This window comes from Excalfactoria chinensis, chromosome 10 (assembly GCF_039878825.1).
Source record: "Excalfactoria chinensis isolate bCotChi1 chromosome 10, bCotChi1.hap2, whole genome shotgun sequence".
Classification (NCBI taxonomy): Eukaryota; Metazoa; Chordata; class Aves; order Galliformes; family Phasianidae; genus Excalfactoria; species Excalfactoria chinensis.
In genome coordinates, this window is record NC_092834.1 from 383,959 (window position 1) to 410,540 (window position 26,582).

Sequence of the window (26,582 nt, forward strand, 5' to 3'; positions counted from 1 at the left end):
CCCGCGGGGTTGTGGCAGTGTGGCTCTGCAGCAAGGTGCCTGCCAGCCTTGCTGCTGGGGTAGGTCACTGCCTCCTGCTAGGGTGTGGAAGCCTGTGACCTCCTGTCCTCATTCCTGCCCATCGGTGCCCTGGGCCAGCAGCCAGTGAGCGCAGGGCTGGGCAGCCCTATCTCGGAATAAGGTGCCCCACGCCCCTCCTGGCCACCGTCCTGCATTGGGCGCGGGGGCCTCTTCCTGTGCCGTTTCCCTCCCGCCAGCTGCGCTCCCGCGGGCTCTGCCTCCACTTCCCCTGGCAGGGAAACAGTGACTCTGCTTGGAAGGAATTTTTCTGCTCTCCCCTCCCCACCACTTAACCCTTCCCCAGCTGGCCACCGGCCCCAGCAGCACGCGGGGGTCACTGGGCCGAGCCACCTCTGCATTGCTGCCGGCCCTCCTGCGGCTGCTGCCATGTGCCTGCCATGAGGTGTTGGGAGCCATGAACAGTGCAGAGAGATGAGTCGGGGGGGGAGGGGATGGGTTCTGGTGACTGGGGGGGCCTGAGGGGTCAGGGCAGCGGGGGGCTCGGCGTGGAGCTCATGCCCAGGTCCGTATGCAGGGGGCACTTGGGGAGTGGGGCTGGGGGAATCCTGGCTGCAGTGGGCAGTGCCTTTTCTCCAGCCCAGTGCCGTGGCGGTCACTGGTGCAGGACGTGCCTCACTGCACATGACAAGATGTTCTGCTACCTCCGGTACTGGCTGCATCCCCACCACCCTTTCCTGTGTCATGCTGGAGCTGGGAAGCACAGAGCTGGGTAAGTCCCTCTGCTGCTCCCTGCTGCACCCCTGGCCTTGGGACATGCAGGACGGGGCAAGGAGAATGGGATGGGCTGAGCCCCCGGCCCTGTCCCCACACCCAGGAGTGCTGAAGCCCTGAGCCCAGCAGGGACACCCAGTGCTGTGCCCCCCAACTGCCTGGACAGGGGAAGCAAGAACTGGCACTGGGGCCCCATCCTGGCCCTGCATGGCTGCCAGGTGCTGCCCTGTCCTCATCTGGGCTGTGTTTGACTCCCATGGGTGCAGGGCTCCTCTGAGCTTGGTTTGCTTGCGGGAGCTCCCCCATCTTCCACATCCCTCACTACTGGTGAGGCGGGGGGATGTGGGCAAAAGGAACCTGGCATGTGCCCAGCCCCCGTGTGGGCACCTGCACACCCCAAACCACAGTGTTTGCCCTCACCCTGCCAAGGGCTGGGCAAGAACACTCAGTCCCAGGGGAGAAACACTCCAGCCCCGCTTCATTGGAACAGGCTGTAGGCTGCTTGCAGCAGGGACAGGCAGTGCCAGGTGGGACTCGGGGAGCTGGATGGGTCACAGCTTGCTGGGAGGGACATGGGCTGCCTGGTGGGACACGGGGTGCTGGGCAGGGGCTGAGCAGAGTGGCACTCCCAGTCAGGGATGGTTTGCAGGTTCCTGGGTGCTGGGTGAGCACAGCCTGGTGGTACTGCTGTTGAGTGCTGCCCTGTTCCCTTCCCTGACACTTCTGGGGTTGAGTGTGCTGGTAAAGGCTGGTGCCTCCAAGCAGTGCCTCCCAGACAAGGCACTGGTGCATCTGGGACGTCCCCTGTGCCCAGACCTGGGGTGCCTGCCCTGAGCCGGGCCCCGGCCTTGTGCTGGGTACGCGGTGCACGTTCCGGGACCCCCTCTGCCCGCCCCTCAGTCAGCAGCCCAGGGGTTAAGGTGCCGAGCAGCGGTTCAGGTTACTTCCCTTGGAGCTCGGGGAGGAAACTTTCCTCCCTCTGCCGCCCGAGCTAACGGGGCAGCGGAGCGGGGCAGCGAGCAGCGGTCGGCGCCCCGACGGGAGTCGGGGGGGCCACGTTTCACCGCGGCTGAGTGCGGGGCGGTGAGTGGGGCACGGATGGGGCTGGGGTCTGCCGGGGCTCCGCGGGCCGGGCGGGAGGACGGGGGCTGCGGCTGCATGGGGTGCGAGTGAGGGCTCCGGAAGGGGCACTGGGAGACGGAGCGAGAGGGCGGCTCCGGAGGGCTATGGGGTGTGTGTGTGGGGGGGTGAGCCCCTGTCTGTGTGCCCCGAAGCCGGAGGTGTCGCGTCCGTGCCCGCCTGCAGGGCGATGTTTGCGGGCGTGCAAGCAGGGATACGGGCTGGGGGGCAGGCGGGGCTGGGGGGAGCTGGCAGCGGTGGGAGGAGTGCGGGATCGAATGCCCGGAGTGCGGTGCCGGTAGGTCTGCGTGGGAGGCACAGCTGCACCGCCGGGCTCCAGGCAGCACCCCCAGCCGTGACTCGGGGTATGGTGTTCCCTGACACAGTGCCTTTGCAGGGCAGTGTATATGGTGGAGCCATGCAAGGCAGGGGATGTGCGGGCAAGTAGTACTGCTCCTCAGCCTCAGAGATGTGCACCTGGGAGCTGCCGGGCACAGGGCACAGTGCTGGGCACACCTGGGAACTGCAGTGCCCTGAGGATACCTCTCAGCCTCTGCCCAACTTTGCCCTTTGCTCCTCAACCACTGCCAGCAGTACCAGCCTGGGTTGCACTGCTGGAGGTATCAGACCTTGGGAAAATGAGTTTCTATTCCCAGGCCGAGGTGCACAGAATGTTTTCTCTTCCCCACCCTGTCCTGCATGGGGACTTTGCTCCACTGTCTTTGGCCGTGCCCACGGCAACCCTGGGCAGAGCTCATGGGGGCTCGGCCCGGTGGGGCTGGGGCTGCTCTCCCATATTGGCAGGTGCACAGGGAAAGTGTGTCCCTCCCTGCATGTGCAGTGCATCGGACCCAGTGCCTTTGCTCATCTCCCAGCTGGGGTGTGCAGGCCAAGCTGAGCCCCTCAGGCCCACCAGCGTTCTCCCAGCTGTGTGCCGTGCAGCTCAGGGGGTACATGGGCTGCTTGGCATGTGCCAGCCTGTGTGGGGTTCGTGAGTGCTGGAGTTTGAACTCCCAGCTCACAGCTGTTAATGCAGCCCTGGACTCTGAGAGGGCTGAGGGCAGGGGAGTTCTTCCCTGGCCCTGAGGACCCCCAGCTGCGATGCCATGCTCTCCCTGCCTGCACAGGGGGCCCTGGATGTGCCCATGCTGGGGGTCAGCACCCACCCTGCTGCACCGCCTTCGCTATGGTGCGGCGGGGACGTGGCTGCTGGCTGTGACCCCGCTCTGTCCCTCCTTTCGCAGGGCTACGCCGGGGCCCTGGAGGGATGCCAGCAGCCCTGGCCCGAAGCCGTGCCCGCTGCCGTGCTGCCCAGCCCTGGTGGTGCAATCCTGAGCTCCTGTACTGCCCCGGCACTCGGGATTAGCGCTGCTGCGGGGCGGGGAGGTGGGCGGGCGGAAAGTTCCTCGCAGGGGTCCGTCGCCACCCCGAGCCTCATGGTCGTTTAATCGTTCACCCATTAACTTGGACTAATAAACCCCGCGGGAGCAAGAGGCTAAAAGCCGTGCCAGCCCAGCACATCTCCTCTGCACGCCGCTCCACGGCCCCACCATGGCAGCCGGCTTCTTCATCAGCAAGAGCGTGGGCATCGTGGGCATCGTGCTGGCGCTGGGCGCTGCGGCCACCATCATTGCACTGTCCGTGGTGTACGCGCAGGAGAAGAACAAATCGACGGGAGGCGGCGGCGGCCCCGGCACCGACACCACCACCGCGGCCAGCACCACCGCCGCCCCCAACAACCCCTGGAACCGCTGGCGGCTGCCGACGGCGCTGAAGCCGGAGAGCTACGAGGTGACGCTGCAGCCCTTCCTGACGCCCGACGCCAACAACATGTACATCTTCAGGGGCAACAGCAGCGTGGTCTTCGTCTGTGAGGAAGCCACGGACCTCATCCTGATCCACAGCAACAAGCTGAACTACACGATGCAGGGCAGCTTCCACGCCTCGCTGCACGCGGTGGACGGCCCCGCGCCGCCCGCCATCAGCAACACGTGGCTGGAGACCGGAACGCAGTACCTGGTGGTGCAGCTGGCAGCGCCGCTGCAGCAGGGCCAGCGCTACCGCCTCTTCAGCATCTTCACCGGAGAGCTGGCCGACGATCTGGCTGGATTCTACCGCAGCGAGTACACCGAGGGCAACGTCACCAAGTAGGTGCTGGCGGGGAGGGGGCACGGCGCTGCGGGGTGAGGCGGCCGTGGAGCCGGGAGCCTCTCCGTGAGTGCGGGTTGCCTGTGCCCACGTGCCCCTCCGTGCGGGCAGGGTGAGCCGGGGGACTCTGTCTCCCCGAGGGCTGTCAGCCCCTTGGCAGGGGGGACGCAGAGGCCGGGCGCTGTGGTACTGATGGGTTCGCTTGCAGGGTGGTGGCCACCACGCAGATGCAGGCCCCTGATGCAAGAAAAGCCTTCCCCTGCTTTGATGAGCCGGCCATGAAGGCCGTCTTCACGGTGACGATGATCCACCCCTCCAGTCACAAGGCCATCTCCAACATGCCTGCCAACAGTGAGTGGGGTGGGGGAGCTCCGTGCCGGGTGGGCGGGCGGGTGGCTGAGCCGTTCCCTGCTCCACACAGACACCTACGAGCTGCAGATGGATGGGCAGAGCTGGAATGTCACCCAGTTTGACCCCACGCCCAAGATGTCCACCTACCTGCTGGCCTTCATCGTCAGCCAGTTTGACTATGTAGAAAACAACACCGGGGAGGTGCAGGTGAGCTGAGCACCGTGCCCCACACCCAGGGCACAGCCCGGGCAGCAGCAGAGCCTGGCACCGTCTCTCCTCTCAGATCCGCATCTGGGGCCGCCCCGCAGCCATTGCTGAAGGGCAGGGCGAATACGCACAGCAGAAGACCGGACTCATCCTCAGCTTCTTTGAGAAACACTACAACACTGCGTACCCGCTGCCCAAGTCCGGTGGGTGTGGGGGGCGTGGGGCTGTGCTGCTGGCAGCTGCTCCAGCTGTGGCCATGTGCCAATGGCATCTCTCCATCCCCCAGATCAGGTCGGCCTGCCCGACTTCAACGCAGGTGCGATGGAGAACTGGGGGCTGGTCACCTACCGGGAGAACTCGCTGCTCTATGACAATGCCTACTCCTCCATTGGCAACAAGGAGCGAGTGGTGACCGTCATCGCTCACGAGCTGGCCCACCAGGTACCTGCTGAGCCCCCACTTGCCCCTGGGAACACGGTGCCCCGCTGACAGGGTGCTCCACTCCTCTGCAGTGGTTTGGGAACCTGGTGACGCTGCGGTGGTGGAATGACCTGTGGTTGAACGAGGGCTTTGCCTCCTATGTGGAGTACCTGGGCGCAGACTCAGCAGAGCCCACCTGGAACATCGTGAGTGCTGGTGCCAGTGGCCACGGGCATAGGGCATGTGTATGGGATATGGGGCATGTGTATGGGACTTGGGGCACGTGTGTGGAGTGCAGAGCAGAGTTGTAGGGTACAGAGTATGGGTATGCACTGTAGAGCACAGATACAGGACATGGGGAACGTGTATGGGGTGTGGAACGTGGGTGTGGGACATGAGGCATGTGTATAGGGCGAGGGGAACAGGCATCTGGCACAAGGCGTGGGCATGGGGCATGGATACGGGGCAAGGGCACGGGCATTCCCTGCTATCCAGCGCCCAGGCGCTGCCCTGCTACAAGTGCCGCACTGATGGCTGCACCGACCCCTGCAGAAAGACCTGATGGTGCTGAATGAATTGTACACGGTGATGGCCACCGATGCCCTGACCACCTCCCACCCACTCACCTTCCGTGAGGATGAGATCAACACGCCAGCACAGATCAGTGAGGTCTTTGACTCCATCGCCTACAGCAAGGTGGGTGCTCTGCGTCGGGTGCAGGGCCTGGGAGCGCGGGGTCCTGGGGTGGTCGCTGTGGGGCTGCGTGCTCAGAGCCTCACTGCTGTCTCCACAGGGAGCGTCGGTGCTGCGGATGCTCTCTGATTTCCTCACTGAAGATGTGTTCAAGAAGGGGCTGCAGGTGAGCCGGGGGTTGCCAGGCTGTGTTGTGGTGCAGGTGGCTGTGGCAGGCAGCCCCTCCCTGGGGCTCCACGGGGGTCCTCTGCCCCTGCCCACCCAGCTCTCCCGGTGCTCTCCCGCAGTCCTACCTCCACACCTTCGCCTATGGAAACACCGTGTACACAGACCTGTGGGAGCACCTGCAGGAGGTATGAGCGGGGTGGGCTGCTCTCTGTGCTGCTCCCACCCTCCCAACCCCCCTCCAGTTCTGGTGGCTGCGGTCTCCCCTGGGCGAGGGGTGCAGTTCCTGCGTGGTGCTGGGCCCCGTAGCACCAGGAAACACTGCCAACGCCTCTTGCAGGCTGTCAACAATAACAGCTTGTGGCTGCCCGACACCATCAGCGCCATCATGGACCGCTGGACGCTGCAGATGGGTTTCCCTGTGGTGACTGTCAACACACTCACTGGCGCCGTCCAGCAGAGACACTTCCTTCTGGACTCCAACTCCACGGTGGAGAGACCGTCTGTGTTCAAGTGAGTGGGGCCAGGATGTTGGTGCTGTGGAGTGTGGAGGGGCTGGGGGAAATGGGTGGTGAGAGATGGTTATTGGCCTTGTGTCCCCTGCACAGCTACACCTGGATTGTCCCCATCACCTGGATGACACCCAGCAGAACTGGGGACAGGTATTGGCTGTTGGACGTCTCAGGTATGGTGCTGGGGTTCTGGGCTGGGGGCTCGCTGCCCTCCCTCCCCCTTGTGCAGGTGGGTTTGGGGTAGGAGTTGAACCCCTCTGCCGCCACAGATACCAACAGCAACTTCAGTGTGGGCAGCTCCAGCTGGCTCCTGCTCAACCTCAACGTCAGCGGCTACTTCCGTGTCAACTACAACCAGGAGAACTGGGATCAGCTCCTGCAGCAGCTGTCCAGCGACCACCAGGTACGTGGGACTCCTGTCCCACACACCCCACACTGGCGCTGCCCTGTGGCACTGGCTCTGCTCTCCCCCAGGTCATCCCCGTCATCAACCGGGCTCAGATCATCGACGATGCCTTCAACCTGGCCAGGTGAGCGGTGCAGCTGGGCAGCGCCCGGTGGGCTGCTTGGCACAGACGGCACAGGGACCTCCATGCTGCCATCTCCCCTCTGCAGGGCACAGCAAGTCAGCGTGACGTTGGCACTGAATACCACCCGCTTCCTGAGCGGGGAGACGGAGTACATGCCGTGGCAGGCAGCGCTCAACAACCTGCAGTACTTCCAGCTGATGTTTGACCGCAGCGAAGTGTTCGGGGCCATGACGGTGAGCGCAGCCCCAGGGGGTGCTGAGGGGAGGGGTGCTGTGGGGGCTGCGTGCTGAGCCCTGCCCACCCGCCCCGCAGAAATACATCCAGAAGCAAGTGATGCCGCTGTTTGAGCACTACAGGAGCGTCACCAACAACTGGACCTCCATCCCTGACAACCTGATGGATCAGTGAGTGCCGCAGAGCTCTGGGCTGCCTGCCGCCCTGGGTGCCGTGTGGTGCTCACTGCAGTGTGCTCCAGGGGGGTTGCGCAGCCCCCCGTGTGGCAAGTGGGTGCCTGAGGCTGTGCACCCATCCCAGCCCCACGGGCTGCTCCCCCCCCCAGGTACAATGAGATCAACGCCATCAGCACAGCCTGCTCCTACGGCATCGCTGAGTGCCAGCAGCTGGCCACTGCACTCTTCCAGCAGTGGAAGCAGAACGTCAGCCACAACCCGTGAGTGCTGCAGTGCTGCGGCCGGGCTGGGCACAGCGAGGGCTCCGTGCTGAGATGTCTCTCCCCAACAGCATCACCCCGAATCTGCGCTCTGCCATCTACTGCAGCGCTGTGGCCACGGGCGGCGAGGAGGCGTGGGACTTCATATGGGAGCGCTTCCTCGAGGCTCCTGTGGTGTCCGAGGCCGACAAGCTGCGCACGGCTCTGACCTGCAGCACTGAGACCTGGATCCTGCAGCGGTGGGTGCAGGGCTGAGGGGGGAGGAGGGGGAACAAGATCTGCCCCCAGAGCCTCTCACCTGGCAGCTCCCCCCACACAGGTACCTGCAGTACACCATTGACCCCACCAAGATCCGCAAGCAGGATGCCACCTCCACCATCAACAGCATCGCCAGCAACGTGGTGGGGCAGCCGCTGGCCTGGGATTTCATCCGCGGCAATTGGAGGACACTTTTTGGCCAGTGAGCACCGCGTGGGGCAGGGAGCAGCAGCAGCAGTCGCCTGCGTGCCGAGGGGGGGGGCCCTGGGCAGCTCCAACACGGGGCAGCACTGCACCCCGCAGCCCCGGCTCAGCCATCTGTCCCCTCCCCCAGGTACGGCGGAGGTTCCTTCTCCTTCTCCCGGCTGATTTCATCCGTCACCCAGCGCTTTAACACCGAGTTTGAGCTGCAGCAGGTGAGCGGCTGCCAGCTGGCACCTATACCCGGGTCTCTCTGTCCCCGTGTGTGTGCCCGGCCCTGGTTGCCGACGCGGGGTGCTCGCTGCGGGGTCCCCGCGCCGCCCCATCCCTTCTGTCCCCCCCTCGCAGCTGGAGCAGTTCAAGGCTGATAACCAGGACATCGGCTTCGGCTCTGGGACGCGCGCCCTGGAGCAGGCGCTGGAGCGGACGAGGACCAACATCAACTGGGTGAAGGAGAACAAGGAGGTCGTGCACGCCTGGTTCCTCGCCGAGACCGCTTCCAGCTAACCCTGCTCGGCTCCGCTGCTGCTCCCCGCGGCCGGCCCGCTCTCTCGTCCGCTCCGTCCCCGTCCCGCGCCCACCCCGGAGCGCTGCCGCACGCCGCCCCGGCCCGGCCCTGCTGAGTCCTTCGCTGCTCGTGACGGGAAGCGCCCGGCGCCTGGATGATGGGCAGGGGGGGCACGGGGCCGGGCACAGCGAGGGCTCGTGCCAGACACGGGGTCTTGTAAATAAAGAGGTGCGCGGGAGCGCGGTGTGGCCGTGGCTGTGGGGCCGAGCGGGGCCGGGGCAGGAAATGGCTGGAGCGGAGGCGAACCCAGGCTGTTAGGAGCCCGGTGCTAAGTGGCTCCGGGGGCTGCGCCGACGCCAGCGCTCGGCCCCTCCGTCTGACGGCTGCGTGTGAGCTCGGCCGCGGCCCTGCGGGGGGATGGCACAGAGCCCCAGCCCCAAACCCTCGTGGGTGCAGAAAGGCGAGGGGGCGCCCAGGTGGAGGGCTGGGGGAGCCCAGAGGTGGGGCCCCTCTGTCACTCCAGCCCTGGGGACATCTCTGGGCTGTGGGATGCACCGGGATGAGCCCCGAGTCTGGGGGCAGCACATCGAGGTGTGTAAGGTGGGGGTGAAGGCTGAGCATTGCCCTCCCACGCCCCCCCCCCCCGGAGCCACTTCCCATGTCGGGGCACAGCGCGCAGCAGCCCAGCAATAACGAGGCAAAGTGCATCATTGTGCAGCAGCTTTAATGGGGAGCCCCTCCCAGTGTCCTGCGGTGCCCCTTGGCACTGTCCCCATGCTGTGTCATCAGCTGCGGGCACCACATCAGCTCCACCACCCCCAGCACCGTGCAGGGCTGCAGCCAGGCAGAACAGAGGTCCCGTGGACGTCAGAGGAGATGAACGTGTCCAGGTCCAGGGGGCTGCCGATCTGCAGAAAGGCTGTGTGTCAGGTGGCTGTGTGGGACAGCGCTGTGGCCCTGTGCATGCATCCTGGGCTGGCTCTGCAGCTCCGTGTGCTTTGTGCTGTTCCCCCACCCCATGCAGTCACCCTCATCATGGCACACAAGTGCACTGCAAGAGCATCCACCATCCCACTCCACCGCATCCCAGGCTCTACCGCCAGCCCGCATGCACCCGTGTGTACCTGAGAGCCACATGTGGGGAGTCCTGAGGGTCCCATGGCTTTTGATCTCATCCCAGGATGCAGGAAGGGAACCGTGGGCTCCGTGCAGCAGGAGGGCTCTGTCCCGGTGCCTTTGGCTGTGTGTCTCTGGGGGGGCTCCAGCAGGGTTGCTGCTCTGATGCTGCACAGTGGTGATGGTGAGGGCTGTGACATGGAGCCAGGTGTCCCATGCAGTGCCGGGGGACTCCCCGTGGTGGGGCTGTAGGAGGGTGATGACCAGAGCCCCATCTCCACGTCGGGAACCCCGTGCAGCTCCGGGCAGGTCTCCAACATGGGGCCAGTAGAGAGCGGCCCCCAGGTCCCCATCCCCGCATCCAAAGCCCCGTGCAGCTCTGGGGGGCTCCCCCAACCCTCCGAGCTGGGGGGCGAAGCGTCCCGCGGGGCCGGGGGGCGCAGCCGGGGGTGCGGGGGCTGGCAGCAGCCCAGGCCCTGGGGGCAGAGCGGGCAGTGGCGGGGGGCCGCCCCCCGGCGCAGCAGCAGCACCTCCTCGCTGAGGCCCAGCAGCGCCGAGAGGTGCGCGATGTAGCGGGTGGCGAGGCGCAGGGTCTCGATCTTGGTGAGGTTCTGCCCGGCGGGCGCCAGAGCGGGCGGCAGGTAGTGCCGCAGCCGGTGCATGGCCTGCGCCAGCCGCCGCATCCGCAGCTTCTCCCTCTCGCTGGCGCTCTGCCGTGGGCCCCCGGACACCCCTGATCCCCTCCTGCCCGCGGGACCCCCGCACCGCCTCAGCCCAGCCCCGCTGCTGGGTCTGCTGAGCTCCCCCGGTGGGGTCAGGGAGGCGGCTGTTGAGGTCTGGAGGCCGTGGGGCGGCAGTGGGGACCCGGCCATGGCGGGTTCTGCTCTGGGGCTGCGCACGTCCGGGGGTCCTATGGCAGCCCTGGCTTTATGTGGGCCCGAGGTGCGAGGTGACACTTCTGTGGCCACCTGGAGGTGTCAAAACCTACATGGTGTGGGCTGAGACTGGGCCGGGAGCCTGGGAAAGCTGGACCCATTTGCGGAGGTGTCAGTTCTGACTCCTCCAGCCCTTAATTGGCACTGCCCGGTGCTGGGAAGTGTGCAAGGACCAATTCACACGGTCGTGAGAGTTGCTAACGTGTTGAGCAGCCCTGCCAGCACCTGCACTGTGGCACGGCGCTATGGGGCAGTGAGGCCTTGACCTTCCATTGCCAGCAATCCTGGCATCCCCACACCACTCTGCCCTTCGCGTGGCTGAGATGGGCGTCCTGAGTGTCTCTGCTTTGGTCTCCCTGACTTTGTGGGATGCTTCTGTGTGTCCCTGAGATGCTTATGTGCATCTGGGCACACTGTGTGGCTGTGGACGTACACTGAGCCAAGCTTCTTGCCCAGCTGCTGCAAACCCCAGGCCCTGCACCCCCACCACAGTGCCCTGTGCCGCGCTCCAATAGCGCAGCCTGGAGGGAGCGGAGGATCCCGGTTCCCCGACAGGGGGCTGCAGGCACTGCTCTGCAGGGGCTCTGACCCCAGCCCTGGCCGCACTCCAGCACTTGTCTAAACACAGAGGGAGGTGGGAAGTGGCTGCCCAGCAGGGCCGCAAAACTCATTACCTGGGAGCTCGTCAGCTAATGAGACACAGGAGGGGGTCTGGGAACGGGGGGGTGGCAGTGCCGGGGCTGCGCAAGGGGATGTGGGGAAGGGGCCGTGCCCAAGGCTGTGCCTGTGGGTGCAGAGCTCCCTGTGAGCACCCCTAAACAGCCCTCTGCACTAACGGGCTGGATCCTCTGCAGACCCCCATGTCCCCACCGCAGCTCCAGCCCTGCGGGTGCACAGGTAGTGTCAGGAGCCTGAGCACAGGGCTGCACGGCGTTCCAGTGTGCTCAGACCTTGGATGGGACAGTGCAGGGGCTCTTCTTCCTCTGAGGGCAGAGGAGCAGCTGTGAAATCGTCAGCGTTTCTCTGCTGTGTCTGTAGCATCCGTGGGGTGAAAAATGCCGGCTGGTGTCCTCATGGCATCCAGCTGTGGCAGTGCGGGCGGAGGCAGACAGCCGGGAGCAGGGTGGAGGGTGCTGGGGTGCCCCGTGGCGATGTGCCCCCACCAGCACAGGACGCCCCAGGGTGTGTGTAGCTCCAGCAGTGCTGGGAACAGTGTGAGCTCGCTGGCAGCCTGGAGGTGCACAGGGGGTGCCCTGCCGTGTTGGCACCGCTGAGTGCTCAGGCTCAGCAACATCCACACAGTGTGACTGCTCAGGGATGGAGGTCCGGTACCGGCACTGCCCAGTGTGGCGAGGAGTGCTGATGTGCCACTGGGGGTGACCGACAGGCAGGGCTGATGTCACCACCTCCGTGTCACAGCACGTGTGGGGAAAACTGAATGACTTTCACGTGAGCGTTGCTGATGCAGGGGTGGCTCACGCAGCCCCATCGTCAGCACTTCCCTGGGGAGCAGCACACCCCGTGACTGCAGCTGGCTCCGTGCCTCACGTCCAGCTCCGTGCCCCGGCCCGGCCCTGTGCCCCACGAGCGGTACCGCAGACAGGCTGAGCGCCCTGCTGTCTCAGGGGCTGTGTGCGCCGCTTCACCCCGTGCCGTGCAGGGGCTGCGTCCCAGCACACAGCCAGGCCGTGCCACCGATGTCAGCTGCGGTGCGGCGGGGCCGCGCAGTGGCACGGAGATGCTCCACCCCCGGCCTTCCCGGATCTCTCCCTGATCTATTTTCCTTCCCGCGCGGTGCCGGGTTTCCCTGGAAACCTTTACACCCGCAGTGCGCGACTCCTGTGCGGGGCCTGGGAACGCGGCGGGGGGCCCCCTCCCAGCTCCCTCCCAGCCCCTGGAATGGGGACGGGTTCGTGCATGCCAGGAGGGGACGGGGGCTGCAGCGCTGTGCCACCTGTGGGTGCCACTGCAGGGACTGGAGATCGGGATTGGGGCTATAGGGTCATATAGGGGCTATAGGAGCCGCCGTGGGATATGGGGGCAGGTGGGAGTCGGGGGTGCAGCGCAGGAGATGTCAGTCACAGCAGCGGACTTTGGGCACCGGGTGCAGGCAGAGCCAGGCGGCTCCACAGGCGTCAGGGCTCATTAGTACCAGCATGTGAAATGCCATTAGCAGGACCGCGGGGGGGGGGGTGGAGGGGGGGCGGACCTGGGCAAAGCCCGTTGCCTCGGCTGAGGACGGGGATGGGGGCACGGTGCTGGACCCACCCTGGTCCTGCAGGTCACACTGGGGAGCAGGATGGGGTGGGACAGTGCAGAGCTGGGCTCTGGGAATACTGGACTGGGGACGTGGTGCAGACAGAGAAATGTGCCAGCCCCAGCGTCTGCAGCATGCATTGCATTGCATTGCACCGCAGTGCACAGCCCGCTGCCGGCCCAGCAGCTGACCGCACTGCAGACTCCCCGTGTGCATCGCTGTTTGGGGGGGGGGGGGGGGGCTCCTCCTGCCCTGTGCCGGCACTGGTGCTGGGCTGCGGGCAGTGCTGGGGGGTGAGCAGCACGGAGCAGCCTCACACCGCCGGGGTAAAAATCCTCACCCGCCTGTTCAAAGGATGGCTGCCCTCGCCCCCCGCCTTTGAAGTGCTGCCGACGCCGGCCATGGAGGTGCCACTTCACACCTCCGGCCCAGCATAAAGCCGGGGCTCCGGGGCCGGCGGCTCTCAGCCCTCAGCCATGGCCCACCCGGCAGCTCCCAGCCTCGCGCTGCGCACCGCGTCTCCACCGCACGACTGGGGTCTCCCCGCAGTCCCCGAGCCCGAGGGCTACAGCAGCAGCTCGCCGGCACCCTCACCCGACTCCTGCGGCCTCTCACCCCCTGCCAGGGCACCGCGCCGCCGTCCCGCGGGCAGGAGGGGATCAGGGGTGTCCGGGGGCCCACGGCAGAGCGCCAGCGAGAGGGAGAAGCTGCGGATGCGGCGGCTGGCGCAGGCCATGCACCGGCTGCGGCACTACCTGCCGCCCGCTCTGGCGCCCGCCGGGCAGAGCCTCACCAAGATCGAGACCCTGCGCCTCGCCACCCGCTACATCGCCCACCTCTCGGCGCTGCTGGGCCTCAGCGAGGAGGTGCTGCTGCTGCGCCGGGGGGCGGCCCCCCGCCACTGCCCGCTCTGCCCCCAGGGCCTGGGCTGCTGCCAGCCCCCGCACCCCCGGCTGCGCCCCCCGGCCCCGCGGGACGCTTCGCCCCCCAGCTCGGAGGGTTGGGGGAGCCCCCCAGAGCTGCACGGGGCTTTGGATGCGGGGATGGGGACCTGGGGGCCGCTCTCTACTGGCCCCGCGTTGGAGACCCGCCCGGAGCTGCACGGGGTTCCCGATGTGGAGATGGGGCTCTGGTCATCACCCTCCTACAGCCCCACCGCGGGGAGTCCCCCGGCACTGCACGGTGCTCTGGCCTCCAGTGTGTCCTCCTGGCCATCCCCTCCTCACTGCGCAGTGGCAGGGACCTCTCCGGACCACCCCAGTGACCCCATCCTGGACGCGGGGCTGCTGCTGCCAGACTTTGTGGATGCAGAGATGGTCACCCAGGTATGTGTGTGGCTGTGGAGCTGGGATACTAACGTGGGGCTGGGCACAATCTCTCTGGTGGGCTCGGAGTGCTCCTGTGGTGGTGTGGAAGTGGTGTTGGGGTCACAGTGATGTGATCCGGGATTGGGAATGGAGAGGACTCCCCTCTATCCTGTGGCACATGCACGTGGGGTGCTTGGAGCCTTCAGCTGCTGCCACCCCCCCGGTGCTTCCCTCCCTTGCATCAGTTGGGCTCCCATCAGCTGGCACAGAATCCTGCTGGTCCCTGAAGGGCTGCCCTCATGATGGTGGGCTCTGACAGCCCCAAATGCTGCTGCCCCACACACAGCCCTGCCCTGCGTCCCTCACCAACTCTCTCTTCCCCACAGGACATCTCAGCAGATCTGCTCTCTCTGTTGGAGGCTCTGCTCCCACCTCAGCCCCAGGACTGAGCGATGCACCATTGGACATCCATGACTTGCAGGACCACGGAGATGTGTCCCCCCTCGGACAGCTAGGGGGTGGTGTAGACGAGGTGCTTGGAGCCTGGATCCATGCTGGCCGTGACTGTACATAATATACTGTGACTGTACATAAATAAACCCTTTTGCTCACTCTGAGTATCATCACGTGGCTATTTCTGCAGCAGCTGCTGGGCAAGGGATGGGTGCGACATACACAGTCATCATGCTGGGGCTGAGAGGACAGCTGAGCTGGGGAAACTGCACCAGGGCATCCCTCTGGGCACGGGCAGGGGCTGTCACACAGAGCCAGCATCTCTGCGGGACCCTGAGCCGGCACCGCGCAGCTGGGGACAGCATCTGGGAAAGCAATTGCTGTGAGGTATCAGGACAGACACCTCCAGCTCTGGGAATGGAGCTCACCAGCTCTGCCCAGGTGCGGCTCAGTGACAGCTGAGCGATGCCCGCAGCCCGTGCCCGGAGCCTGGAAGGGCCCCATGTCTCAGGGTCACCTGGGGGCTGCACCCGCCGGGCTGGAGCCCCCCGCGGGTGCCGGTTGGAGGGCGGGTACGGGGCCGTAAGGGATCCCCGCGAGTCGGGATGTCGAGCGGTGCAGAGCCCCATCCCGGGACTGGAGGGCAGATGCTAATGCGCACCGGGATCCTTGGGGCAGGAGGTCTGCAGGGCTAATGAGCCCCACTTATCTGTGAAAGACTGAGGTGACTTGCTAATTACGGTAATGTCATCCGCCTGGGAGACGCAGCCTTTGAGATGCAAAAGAGCCGCACTCCCCTCCCCCAGCCTGCAGCCGTGGTTCTGCGGAGCAGCTGGCAGACGGGAATGGGATCTGTGGATCTTTGAGTCCCCACAAACGATACGCCCCAAAACAACGAGCGCCGTGCACCCCACACCCGGCTCCGCAGCGGTAGTGCCACCCAGCTCCGGGCACCCCTCAGCTCCTGGGTGCAGGCATGGGCTGGTGACACAGTGTTTGCATGTGTGCACGTGTGTCTCTGTGTGCATGAGGCTGCTCGCGCTCATCTCTGTGTGGGTGATGCAGAGTAAAGGACGGAGTCGTTCCACGCAGGTTGGCTACGTCAAGGAGCAACCTGAGCTGCCAAGGGCGTCCCACGGGCAGCAGCTGGCGGAGCGCCGGCCGGGAGCGGAGGTGGCTGCAGGCAGCGGAGTGCTGCAGTGCCGGCCCTGCTGCCTGCGTCCCGGCTGGCTGCAGCTGGTGCCAATGTGGGAGCGCTGAGTGGGTGGTGTTTGAACAGCCCTGACATGGCCCGGCTCGGCGCGGGAGCAGGGCAGGATGCCGCGGCTGCAGGTGAGGTGTGCAGGGAGATGGGTGTGGGGAGTGTGGGGTGCTGCACCTGGGGGCTCCTGCAATGGGGAGTGCCTTTGTCCCTGAGTAGGAGGACCACGAGGGATGTTCTGGGGTGGAGTGGACGGGGTGGCAGGAATGGCCTGGGGCAGGCAGGGGGCTAGGGAAGGCTGAGACCACTTCCCTGTGCTTATCTGAGATGCCGGAATCCCAGAGCTCTACGGGCTGTGGGGGCTGCAGATGGGAATGCCGTGAGCTGAGATGGGCTCCTGGGTGGGTCACCCTGTCCCCTGAGTACCCCCTGCCCATCTGCCTGTCGCAGCAGGAGGGGCCTGGCTGGACCCAGGCCCCGTGGTGGGGAACGTCAGCATGGAGCCCTCCAGCAGCGTGTCCCACCCCAAGCGGGGCTGTGCCTGGAGCCCCCGTCCCGAGGGCGCCGAGGAGCCGCTGCTGCTCCCCACCTTCTCGCCCGCCGCCCAGGCCCGCGTGGCAGCCACCTTCGTGCTCTTTGTGCTCTCGGCCGGCTGCAACGTGGCGGTGCTGCGAGCGGCGGGGGGCCGGGGGGGCGGCGGGCGCTCCCACATCCGCCTGCTGCTGCGGCACCTGGCTGCCGCCGACCTGCTGGTGACGGTGGTGGTGATGCCGCTGGACGCCGTCTGGAACATCACGCTGCAGTGGCGGGCGGGCGACCTGGCCTGCCGCCTCCTGATGTACCTGCGCCTGCTGGCCATGTACGCCTCCGCCTTCGTCACCGTCGTCATCAGCCTGGACCGGCAGGCCGCCATCCTGCACCCGTTGGCCGTCGCCCGCGCGCGCCGCAGGATCCGCGCCATGCTCCGTGCCGCCTGGATGCTCAGCGCTGCGCTCGCTGTGCCACAGGTGCCTGCCCTGCCCCACATACCTTGTGCTCCTGGGGGGACCCAGGGACTTCTCGGGGCTGGCAGTGCAGCTCTGGTGCTCTGCAGCCCCGGCCTGAGACCCCTGGGTGCCGCCCTGGGGAGCCGTGCGGTCTCCATCGCAGCCCCTTCCCACCTCTGCTTTGCTTTCAGCTGTTCCTTTTCCACACCGTCACCCTGCACGCCCCGCACAACTTCACGCAGTGCACCACGCGCGGCAGCTTCCCACAGCCCTGGCACGAGACCCTCTACAACATGCTGAGCTTCACCTGCCTCTTCCTGCTGCCGCTGCTCATCATGGTGTGCTGCTACACGCGCATCCTGCTCGAGATCTCCCGGCGCATGGGCTCCAGTCTCTGTGAGTGGGGCTGGCAGGGGGGTTGTGGGCAGACCAGTGTGCAGCCTTGGCCAGGATGGTGGGGGTCCTCGCTCCCTCGTTGGGAGGAAGTTCCCATCCTGCCCGCGTGGCCGAGCCCTCTGCTCACTGGTCCCACTGCCACGTTTCAGTCTCCTCCAGGGACGTGCCGCTGCGGTGCTCCGGGAGCAACATCCCACGGGCACGGCTGCGCACGCTGAAGATGAGCCTGGTCATCGTCTCCTCCTTCATCCTCTGCTGGACCCCCTACTATCTGCTGGGGCTGTGGTACTGGTTCTGCCCACGGGTCATGCAGCAGAAGGTCCCACCGTCCCTCTCCCACATCCTCTTCATCTTTGGCCTCTTCAATGCCTGCCTGGACCCCATCACCTATGGGCTCTTCACCATCCCCTTCCAGAGGCGCTGCGGCTGTCCCTGCGGGCGCAGATCTGAGCCTGAGCCACCCTCCCCAGCCACAGGTTCCTTCTCCTGTTCGGCCTCATCCCTGCGGGGCAGGCAGTGTATAGGGGGCACAGAGGAGCCGCAGCCACCTATAGAGCTGGGGCTGCCCACTGGGGCTGGTTCCTGCCAGAGCAGTGCATTGTGAGCCAGGGCAGCCTGATGCCATGAGGATGGCACTCTGTGAGCAGCAAGGGCAGAACAGTGAGGGCAGGTGGTGGGGGATCCACTCCAAAATCCCTCTGTAAGTGGTAGAGCGGAGCTGCTCCTACAGCCAGGTGGGTGTGAGCTATCCCTCTTCCCTCTCTGCACCCATTTATATTACATGCTGGAGCACAATGCAGCAATAAAGCACCCTGTGGCCATTTCATGTGCTGCCTGCATCCTCGGATGTGGGCTGCACAGGGGCTGGGGATGGGTCGTATAGGGACCCTGGCAGTTGTCCCCAAGGCCAGGGTGGTGCTGCCATCCCCACAGCACTGCTGAGGGCTGCACAGCACGGGGCTTGCAGTCCTTCTGGTCCTGTGCCAGCCCTGCACTCGGCTGCTGCTGGGAACGGGAGCTGGGCTGTTGCTGAAGGTCGTTGCGAGGTGCGGGAGCCCGGCAGCACCCAGCAGCACAGCAGCTGCTCCAAGGCCAGCGGTGCTGCCAGGGCCAGGCACACAGCTGTGCTGCTCTGCTACTGTGGGGGCTGCAGCCCTGGCCCCAGGGTGGGCTGTGCGTGGGGTGCCTACAAGTGTGAGAGCTGCTGGTGGGGAGAGGGCAGCGAGAGCCACTCCTCAATGGGGTTCCCCGGATCTGGCACATGGAGTTGTGCCATAAGTGCATTTGACAGATCCTGAAGCTGGACCTGGCACAGAGTGCAAGTGGGCAGTGGTGATGGGAGGAATTTGGAGCTGCCAAAATGCATCCCCTTGCACAGAGGGCTGCAGTAGGAGTCTGGCATTGCTCCGGAAGGCGAGATGGGCACAGTGAGCTTTGGGCACCCACCCCTGCACCTTGTTCTGCAGCAGGGCTGGACATGGCCCAGGGCAGACTGGGCTCTGGGGGCACCACAAGAGCCCCACAGTAGCTGCAGGGAGCAGGGAGGGAGCTGAGCAGAGTTGCAGTCCCTGCAGGCTGGTGATGGCAGGGCCGAAGGATGGTGCTGATGCCCTGATCCCACACCATGACCGCATGGCATGGCACTGCACCTGCAGGTGCAGCCATACACAGGGAGCAGCATCATGCTGGACCCCCAGGAGGGCAGTGGCCATGCAAAGGTGCTGACAGCACTGGGGACACAATGGGGCAGGAGCTTGCCATGTCATGCTGGGGGCAGTGTCCAATAACAGCAGCAGGAACAGAGTCGCGTGGGTTTATTGTGAAGTGGCAACGTGGAAGGACAAAGTGGTGCTGCTGGAACTGGTCGGGTGCTGCAGCGAGCTGCCCCTGGGGGCTGGGACTAAGGGGAGGGGATGGGGCTCTGGCATGGACTTGGGTAAGTACAAAAATATCTTCTGTGCAACATGCTGCTTACTCCTGTGGCCTAGGAAATGTTGCACAGGGAGAAGCAGATGAAATAAACAAGCCAAGAGCCCCTGCTGAAACTCCAACGTGGGAGATGCTGCGTGTGCTCAGGGGACACTGCAGAAACAGCAGGTCGCTGTGCACACACAGCTGGATGCTGGCCCTGCATGTGAGGGGCTGACCTGTGCTGGCAGCACGTAGCCCAGAGGTGGCCTGGCACTAGTGGGGGCAGGTGACATCTTGGGGGTTGTTGCCGTGGAGGATGGATGTGGGGATGTTGGCGCTTGGCAGCTGTTCTCCATCAGGGTGAGCAACACCAGCTCTCCCTGTTCCATCCCCAGCCACGTCCCCGCTGCAGCACCATGAAAACCCCTGCCCCCTCCTGCGGTTTGGGATGGGCGCAGCTGTGGCGTTAGGTGCCAGCTGCACTGCTGCCCGGCCTCTTCTCAGTGAAGAAACTTTTGAGCAGCATCACTTGCCCAACGCTGACCACGAAGAGGATGACGGTTTCCCCAACCGACCAATACGAGACGCGCCCGTTGAGGTCCTCAGCCCGGCTGCGGTCCTGCGCTTCCCGCAGGCGGTAATGAGTCTGGGAGTCGATCACCGCGTTCAGTGCCTCGTGGATGGTGACGCAGGCAGACTCCATCTGGGGGGACAGGCATGCAGTGTCACCCACGGGGCACGGCTTGGGCAGGGGGAGGGGCAGCGCTGCCGGGTCTGCCAACACAGCTCTGCTCCAAAGAGCAGCGCTGGAGCCCGGTGGGCAGCGGGACGCCGTGCGGCTCAGCAAGGGTTCTGTGCCCCAGCCTGGCACCGTGGCTTCACTCTGCCACCCGGAGGCTGGCACACCGCCTGGCAGCTGGCACTTCTGCATGCAGCAGAGGGGAAGGGAGCGAGTGCTGTCGCACGGGGTTGTGCCATTTGGCCACATGCTGCAACACACCTGTGTCAGAGCGGTGACGCGGGTGCCCATGTCGGGCAGGATGGGCGGCTCGTCGCCCACCTGGAGGTTGAAGTAGACGGTTTTGTGGGAGAATGTGGAAAACTCGTTGCTGAAGCAGAAGGTGTAGATCCCCGTGAGCTCAGTGTGGTGCGGGAAGCTGTCATACTGCTTCTTGGTCTCCCTGTAGATGGTGCGACCATTGGGGTCCTCGATGTAGCAGTCGACATCGTAGTGGCCCCCGGTGATCACCTGCACAGGGAGATGTGGGCAGCACCTGCTGCACCCTGAGAACCCGGCACCACGGGTGGAGCAGCTCTGCCCCAAAACGTGCCCCATGCACAGCCATGTCCTGAGCAGCGCGGGCACCGTGCCACTACTGCCCACCATGAGCAGGCTGGGTGGGCCACGGGCAGGATGCACGAGAGGAAAGCCCCCACCACCGGGCTGGGGCGCCACTGTGGGCACGTCCCAAACGGCTCTGATGTGAGCACGAGTCTGGGAACAGCTCCCGGGACGGCACAGGGGGAGCGGGAGGTGCAGGGGCGAGTTGCGGGGGTTGCCCCGCCCGGAGCTCTGCGGAGGCTGGGGGGCACGGGTGGGGACACAGGTAGGGGCAGGGCCGTACCTGGTAGTCCAGCGTGAACTTGAGGCCTCGGTCCAGCTCTTGGTGGAAGCACTGCTTGTCGCTGTCGGGCAGCTCGAAAGTAAGCTCGGTGCCGCTCGCGCGCAGGGCGCCCAGCAGCAGGACCAGCGCCCAGCCCCGCATCCTGCCCCTCATCCCGCCCGCACCGCTCCGTCCCGCTCCCCTCGGCCCCGCGATCGCCCCGCCCGAGGCCGTCCCCCCCCTGACGTGGCGGCGCCGCGGCGCTTCCGGGCGGGGGCGGCTCCGTGCGGGGCCGGGGGACGGAGGGGGGGGCCGGGAGGCTGCGGGCAGAGCGGGGATGTAGAACCGCCGTCCGTCACACGGCGTCACCCCCGCACCGCACACGCGAGCGGCGACGGCTGCGCTGTGGCGCTGCCCCGCGTTCGCGCAGTGAGATGCGCGTTTCCGCAGTGCGATGCGCGCTCACAGCCCCCGCGCCGGGAGGAGCTGAGCCGCGTTTGCACCACCGCTGTCGGAGAGCGCCGGCGGAAACCGTCAGTGGAGATATCGGGATATGTATGAATGAGGAGCTGGGATTTGGGATTCCTCAACCGAAAATAGAAGACGAACTTCATGGTTAGAGATAAAGTGTGCCTGAAAATCCGTCTGTAAGACATCTGAGCAACAGGAAGCATAAACTTAAAGGCTGTAAAAATATAAGTCCAGCTTTACTCTAGACAACACATTGAAATTGAAAACGCATTTCCAGAGAGCGCTCCCGTGCAGGCGGAGCCGCAGTGCAGCCATCCTCGGGTGCCCACAGCGCAGAGGGGCCGGGCAGCCACGCTTCCCACGGGCACAGTGTGCCAAACCCGAACCTCTGTGCACGGCTCCCCTGCTGCGCCAGCCGTGGATCTGTGTTGCAAAGTGCTTGGAAAGGGAATCACAGAACCTCTGAGCGCTGTCTCGCTTCTGCAGCACAGTGAGGGTATAAATACATTCAATTGCTAAGGAGGGTTATTTCTGCTCTCCAAGCTCTCGCAGCATTGAGCTCCTTCCCGGTAGGCACTTCACACACACATCAGCCCCCGACTCCCCGGCGTGGGGCTCCCAGACCGCTTTCTGCATCAGGATGAGTGGGAGGGATGAAAACCGGATCGTAAATAACCAGGAACAAACACACCGCAGCCAGGAGCCTTTGTGTGACGCCCGGCTCTACCTAAACGTGCTGGGATTGGATTTCTCAGAGAAGTGCTTGCAGGGGGAATAGTCCAAAAGCAGCTGGCATGGCAGGGCTCCAGGCACTCAGTTCCGTGCAGCCTGCCACCTGTTGTCCCCCCAGCACTGGGAAATGGGTGCAGCACCCCCTGCTCCGCTCCCGTGCATGGGGCAGTGCGCCGGGGGCTGCCAGCACTGCCCAGTGCAGCACCACCCCACTCTGAACCACCGCGTGTGTTGCTGCAGGGAGCAGGCTGGGGAACTTGCTGGGAAAGCAGCTACTGTGCCACAATCTCCTCAAAATCGGAGAGCTGCCTCATCTGCTCCAGCTGCATGGAGTGCCTCCGGAGGAGCTTCTTTTTGGTTCTCAGGTCACCCCGCTTGGGGGAGCTGGGCGCGACTGGCACCAGGGCCCTGAAGCTGGCGGCCAGCGGGGAGGGGGCCTTGCTGCTGGCTCCGATGTCGGGGATAGGGGGGCTGGGGTTGACGTTGAGGGGGGGCAGGTAGCCGGGCCGGGTGTGAGCGATGTGGTCCAGCAGCAGCGTGCCGGAGCCGCGCCGTTCCAGCAGGTTGGGCGGGCGGCGGGCAGCGGCGGGCGAGGTACTGGGGGCACCATCCAGAGCCTCCCGTGAACCACCCAGCAGAGCCAGGTGAGAGCCGCTCAGCTTCCTCCTCTCTGTGGCCACCTTCCCCAGCTCAGCCACGATGGTGTCACAGTCGTGGTGCTCGGCGCTCATCCGCCTCCAGTGCAGGGCCTCCATCACCTCGCTGCTCTCCGGTGGCTCCGGCACTGTGCTCCTGCGGGGCAGGCGCTGGGGGCCCTTCTCGAACCCCTTCCTGCAGCCGGATCCGGGGGCTGGCGGCGTGCGCAGGGCCTGCTCATCCACCAGAGGGAAGAGGGATGCGTCCTTGCTGCGGGTGAGGGGAGCCTTCCTGCACAGCGCGAGCTCCCCGATGCTGCTGACCAGTTCATCGTCCGTGCGCACCCGCTGCTCCTCGTGGTGCGCAGCCAGCACTGAGGGTGCAACCAGCCCCCACGGCTCCGATTGCAGCCGTTTCAGCTGTGGCAGCCGGGCTCTCTTGGTGGTGGTGCCACCCCTCCAGCCTGGGGAGGGTGGCTCAGGGGTGGCCTTGGTGGGGGCACTGTCCCCGGGGGGCGCCTCCTGCTCGGTGTGCTGGGGACATGGGGCGGCTGTCTTCAGTGCCGTGGTGCTCGCCTCAGAGGGGACCCTCTCCTTGAAGTCCAGCAAGGGGGGCATGTTCAGGTACTGCTTGGTGGCCTTGGTGCCAGTGGCTGACTTGTCCATGGTGATGATGATCACCTCCTTCCCTTTGGCTCTGCAGGCATTCAGGAGGTGCTGCAGAACGTCTTTGTCGTCAGCGTTGATGGCGTGCACCAGTGCAGAGGCCCCAGAGTGGTCCTCCAGGCTGGGGTCGGCCCCATTGTCCAGCAGCAGGGTCACCACCTCACCGCCCGCGCCACGGATGCAGGCGTGCATCAGGGCTGTCTTCCCAGACTTGTCCTGGATGTTGGGGTCAGCTCTGTTATCCAGCAAGTACTTCACCATCTTGGCCTTGCTGATGCTCTGCTGGTCCACGTGTGTGGTGATGCAGGCCACCATCAGCGCCGTCTCCCCCTTCTCATTGCTCTCATTGATGTAGGCCCCCCCTTCCAGCAGCAGCCGGGTCAGCCGCAGCCGGCCCAGCCACACTGCCTTCAGGAGGGAGTTCCCCCCGGTCTGCAGCTCCGTCACCTCATCCATGGCATGCAGGGCTCACGGCAGCTGGGGAGGAATGGGGATGGAGAGGTGAGGCCGCCAGCAGCCTCCGCTGAGCCCTCCACACATGGACAGCCCTGCAGCACTTCCCACATTGGAAGAGGCTGAACTTAGGTTAGACATGTTCAGGGTCAGGTTGGATGGGACTCTGGGCTATGGGAGGTATCACTGCCCATGGAGGGGTTGGAACTGGGGGAGTGGGGGTGGGGTGGTTAAGATATCTTCCAGTCCAAATCATGCCGTGGTTCTGTCACAGCACCTTGTGCTGCCCACTGGGTGTGCTGGGGTGTGGGGGCAACTGCAGCAGGAGGAAAACTTCGTTTCCTCTGGGGTCTCCTGGAGTGACAGCACTGCTTGGAGCCAGCTGGGCGGTGCACTGGCACTTCCTTCTCTCAGCTCATAATTCATGTTATGACATCGCTCTCCTCTCAACGATCTCATTTCAGATGTAATGTTTGCTAGGAAGCCCCACCAGTCTCAACTGCAGCTGTCACCCCATCCAGGTGTGCCTGCAGCCAGCCCTGTGAGCACCAATCAGTGCTGATTGCTGAACAGCCTCACCTGGGCCCCCACACTCCCTGCTATGGGCTGGGGGCTCTATTTAAAGGCAGGCCCTGAGCCTGGTTTTGTGTGTGAGGCTGTGCCCAGCTCTGTGGGATTACCTTTGCTGGATTTCTCTTGTGGCCTGAGTTTGCTGGTCTGCCTTCTCTTGGTGATTTCTGCTTGTACCCTACAGGTGAGGTCTTGCCCCCTGTTCTCAGCTCACAGCCTGCCTCCCTGCATGGGACAGCTCTGCTCTATCTGCTCCCTGACGATACACCTCAGTTCACCTTGCCTTGCTCTCCTCCACCTCTGCTCCTATGGCCATACTGATATTTTCCTGGATGCAGCTGATTTCCTTCAGTGCTGGAGCCATCAAAGCAGCCCTGCTGCTGGCACGGCTCTGCTGTGCCTCGGAGGCTCCTTGCTCTGTAATGCAGAGCACAGTGGAGGCTGTGAGCGTCTCCTGTGCTGCTGGGGCCGTGGTCTCCACTTCATTGCTGCACGTGGAAATTCTAAGCAGCTGCTGCTTTGCTGAGTGTAACCCTGCGCTGCTTCATGGTGCTGTTGGGAGTCTTTGTGTAGGAGAGTGCTGTGAAAAGCAGCGTTCTCATGCAGCACTCTGCAGCAGGGCTGGCTCGGGGGATCAGCAGACGCCGTCCCTTCTGGAAAGCGCTTCCTGGCCCTGCCCGGCGGGGGCTTGCCGGCCCCTCTGCTGACCCCGGGACTTGCAGCCGGGCAAGGCTCCTGCGTGCTGCTCCACGGCACCGTTCGGGCACCAAGTGCCCGGTGGCTGAGTGTCCCTGAGGAGCGGCACCTGCAGCGCTGCGATCCGGTGAGTGCCACGCGCGGGGCAGGGACGGAAGCAGCACCGCGGGGATGTCAGAGGTGCGATGTCCCAGGATCCCCGCCGCCTGCTCGCTCTGCACTCCCATCGCCGCTCTCTGCCGCCCAGCGGTGTGCAGCGCTGTCCCCTCGAGCCGTAGCCAGCCCTTCCCTGGGGCATCTCCACCCCGCTCCATCACCCGCAGCACTCCGCAGTCTGCGCTCACCGCTCTCCCCCACGGCACACGCGCGATGCTCCGCCTGTCCTCCGTCCCCCCCAGCCCGCGCCCGTTGATGCGTGGCTCCCACAACCCCCACCCCGCTGTCAGCTCCCCGGACGCTGCACACCCAGGGGTTCCCGAAGGCTCTGAGTGCTCCCAGCCCCCCCCCAGGCAGCACTGCGCCCCGATGCCCACGGCTGCTCCCCGACACCCCCGGACCGATCCCGAATTTGGCCTCACCTCCATCTTCTCTCACCGGTGCTTTGGTGCCGCGTCCCTTCCCTCTGCGCCGGTCTCGGTGCGGGCGACAGCGGGGCGGGGGTCCCTCCCCGGGGTCCGCCCCTGTTACCTGCTGTGCTGTGCCGGTACCCGTTAGCGGTGTGCGGTGCCCGGTACCGGCCCCGCTGTGAGCACCGGGACTGCGCGGAGAGGAGGGCGCGGGGCGGCGCGTCCGCCCCCGGTGGGTGCGGGGAGCGGCAGGGTGGGGGGGGGGGGGCGGGCGGCCGGGTGCGGGGCTGCGTCCAGCACAGTCAGGTCCGCGCGGGGGCGGGACGCTGAGAGTCTGGATCCGCATGTGCGGGGCGGGGCCGCGGTCCGGGTCTGCCCAGGGATGAGCGTGTGTGTGTGCGCACGTCCTGAGCGCTCAGCGTGTCTGTGCGGGGATGTGATGCACGCAGGGCTGTGTCCGCGTGGGTGTCAGTGTGTGCCGGGTGGCTGAGCGCAAGTACAGTCCCGTGTGAGTTACCTGTGAGTGCCCAGGTGCTGCGCAGTGCTGTGTTTGCACGCAGAGCCTGTCTGTGTCGCTGCCCATCTGTGCCCACACGTGTGGCTGTGGAGATGTGTTGCTCGTGTCCCCTGGTGCCTGCGTAGCTGTGTGTGCCAGCAGTGCCCTGTGTGCGTTATGGTGCCCAGGTGTTGCTGAGGGCGGCCTGGCACTGCAGCACACCCCCACTGAGGTGGGGACCCTCCTTTGTGGGCTGTCAAGGCTGAGCAAATTGGGCTGAGCCCACAGCTGGGCCTGGGGTTGGACTGGAGACCCCCCTGAGGTCTGTCTCCCAATAGTGACACTGTGCTCCTGTGGCCTGAATTCATCAGTGGAGATGCCAAAGTGTTCTGCTGTACAAGGGAGCCAGAGGCTGCATGCTGCTTTCTTGGGCAGAGATCTCCCCTCAGTGCATGCAGAGCAGCACAGTGATGATGGGCATCCTCCTGTCACTGGGGCAGAAGCCTCTGGTCACACCGCTGTTGTGCGGCATCAAGCCTTCCTTAACCTGAGGCTGC

At 65.3% G+C, this 26,582-nt stretch overlaps 6 protein-coding genes across 8 annotated transcripts; 3 read left to right on the forward strand and 3 right to left on the reverse strand.

The window, feature by feature from the left end:
- Window positions 1-745: 745 nt before the first annotated feature.
- Window positions 746-8,804, forward strand: ANPEP (alanyl aminopeptidase, membrane). Of its 2 annotated transcripts, none has more exons than XM_072345435.1 (21): window positions 746-790; window positions 3,156-4,058; window positions 4,268-4,410; window positions 4,481-4,617; window positions 4,694-4,820; window positions 4,904-5,058; window positions 5,130-5,243; window positions 5,590-5,733; window positions 5,831-5,896; window positions 6,018-6,083; window positions 6,236-6,408; window positions 6,504-6,580; window positions 6,677-6,810; window positions 6,882-6,937; window positions 7,023-7,170; window positions 7,250-7,341; window positions 7,497-7,607; window positions 7,679-7,846; window positions 7,927-8,067; window positions 8,200-8,281; window positions 8,415-8,804. In XM_072345435.1, the coding sequence occupies exons 2-21, from the start codon at window positions 3,463-3,465 to the stop codon at window positions 8,571-8,573; spliced, it is 2,889 nt and encodes a 962-aa protein (XP_072201536.1). In that variant the 5' UTR covers window positions 746-790; window positions 3,156-3,462; the 3' UTR covers window positions 8,574-8,804. The 2 variants fall into 2 exon arrangements, with proteins under 2 accessions (XP_072201536.1, XP_072201535.1); XM_072345434.1 differs by lacking the exon at window positions 746-790 and adding an exon at window positions 1,628-1,875.
- Window positions 8,805-9,377: 573 nt separating this feature from the next.
- On the reverse strand, window positions 9,378-10,562 carry LOC140257002 (uncharacterized). Its single transcript, XM_072345967.1, has 2 exons — window positions 9,699-10,562; window positions 9,378-9,482 (listed from the first exon to the last, which is right to left on the reverse strand). The coding sequence occupies exons 1-2, from the start codon at window positions 10,560-10,562 to the stop codon at window positions 9,378-9,380; spliced, it is 969 nt and encodes a 322-aa protein (XP_072202068.1).
- Window positions 10,563-13,358: 2,796 nt separating this feature from the next.
- Window positions 13,359-14,638, forward strand: LOC140257006 (uncharacterized). The gene is made up of 2 exons (XM_072345978.1): window positions 13,359-14,207; window positions 14,576-14,638. Exons 1-2 carry the CDS (start codon window positions 13,359-13,361, stop codon window positions 14,636-14,638), a joined length of 912 nt encoding a protein of 303 aa, XP_072202079.1.
- An 850-nt stretch (window positions 14,639-15,488) lies between these two features.
- Window positions 15,489-18,051, forward strand: LOC140256840 (putative gonadotropin-releasing hormone II receptor). Of its 2 annotated transcripts, none has more exons than XM_072345687.1 (4): window positions 15,489-15,974; window positions 16,294-16,850; window positions 17,021-17,225; window positions 17,375-18,051. In XM_072345687.1, the coding sequence occupies exons 1-4, from the start codon at window positions 15,929-15,931 to the stop codon at window positions 17,827-17,829; spliced, it is 1,263 nt and encodes a 420-aa protein (XP_072201788.1). In that variant the 5' UTR covers window positions 15,489-15,928; the 3' UTR covers window positions 17,830-18,051. The 2 variants fall into 2 exon arrangements, with proteins under 2 accessions (XP_072201788.1, XP_072201789.1); XM_072345688.1 differs by having other exon boundaries at window positions 16,297-16,850.
- A 973-nt stretch (window positions 18,052-19,024) lies between these two features.
- Window positions 19,025-21,273, reverse strand: TMED3 (transmembrane p24 trafficking protein 3). The gene is made up of 3 exons (XM_072346003.1): window positions 20,762-21,273; window positions 20,137-20,385; window positions 19,025-19,839 (listed from the first exon to the last, which is right to left on the reverse strand). Exons 1-3 carry the CDS (start codon window positions 20,912-20,914, stop codon window positions 19,603-19,605), a joined length of 639 nt encoding a protein of 212 aa, XP_072202104.1. The 5' UTR covers window positions 20,915-21,273; the 3' UTR covers window positions 19,025-19,602.
- A 150-nt stretch (window positions 21,274-21,423) lies between these two features.
- Window positions 21,424-25,779, reverse strand: ANKRD34C (ankyrin repeat domain 34C). Its single transcript, XM_072346002.1, has 2 exons — window positions 25,542-25,779; window positions 21,424-23,721 (listed from the first exon to the last, which is right to left on the reverse strand). The coding sequence occupies exon 2, from the start codon at window positions 23,698-23,700 to the stop codon at window positions 22,216-22,218; it is 1,485 nt and encodes a 494-aa protein (XP_072202103.1). The 5' UTR covers window positions 23,701-23,721; window positions 25,542-25,779; the 3' UTR covers window positions 21,424-22,215.
- Between the last annotated feature and the right edge of the window lie 803 nt (window positions 25,780-26,582).

Bases quoted from the DNA above. Each gene is read 5' to 3' on its own strand.
- LOC140257002 (XM_072345967.1), bottom strand. From the start codon at position 10,562: ATGGCCGGGTCCCCACTGCCGCCCCACGGCCTCCAGACCTCAACAGCC. The intron at 9,483-9,698 runs GTACACACGGGT...GCCTTTCTGCAG, and splicing joins TCCCCACATGTGGCTCTCAG to ATCGGCAGCCCCCTGGACCT.
- LOC140256840 (XM_072345687.1), top strand. From the start codon at position 15,929: ATGGCCCGGCTCGGCGCGGGAGCAGGGCAGGATGCCGCGGCTGCAG. The intron at 15,975-16,293 runs GTGAGGTGTGCA...TGCCTGTCGCAG, and splicing joins GCAGGATGCCGCGGCTGCAG to CAGGAGGGGCCTGGCTGGAC. The intron at 17,226-17,374 runs GTGAGTGGGGCT...GCCACGTTTCAG, and splicing joins GCGCATGGGCTCCAGTCTCT to TCTCCTCCAGGGACGTGCCG.
- TMED3 (XM_072346003.1), bottom strand. From the start codon at position 20,914: ATGAGGGGCAGGATGCGGGGCTGGGCGCTGGTCCTGCTGCTGGGCGCC. The intron at 20,386-20,761 runs GTACGGCCCTGC...CTCCCTGTGCAG, and splicing joins AGTTCACGCTGGACTACCAG to GTGATCACCGGGGGCCACTA. The intron at 19,840-20,136 runs GTGTGTTGCAGC...CTGTCCCCCCAG, and splicing joins GCGTCACCGCTCTGACACAG to ATGGAGTCTGCCTGCGTCAC.
- ANKRD34C (XM_072346002.1), bottom strand. From the start codon at position 23,700: ATGGATGAGGTGACGGAGCTGCAGACCGGGGGGAACTCCCTCCTGAAG.
- LOC140257006 (XM_072345978.1), top strand. From the start codon at position 13,359: ATGGCCCACCCGGCAGCTCCCAGCCTCGCGCTGCGCACCGCGTCTCCA. The intron at 14,208-14,575 runs GTATGTGTGTGG...TCTTCCCCACAG, and splicing joins ATGCAGAGATGGTCACCCAG to GACATCTCAGCAGATCTGCT.
- ANPEP (XM_072345435.1), top strand. From the start codon at position 3,463: ATGGCAGCCGGCTTCTTCATCAGCAAGAGCGTGGGCATCGTGGGCATC. The intron at 4,618-4,693 runs GTGAGCTGAGCA...CTCTCCTCTCAG, and splicing joins ACAACACCGGGGAGGTGCAG to ATCCGCATCTGGGGCCGCCC. The intron at 5,897-6,017 runs GTGAGCCGGGGG...GCTCTCCCGCAG, and splicing joins TGTTCAAGAAGGGGCTGCAG to TCCTACCTCCACACCTTCGC.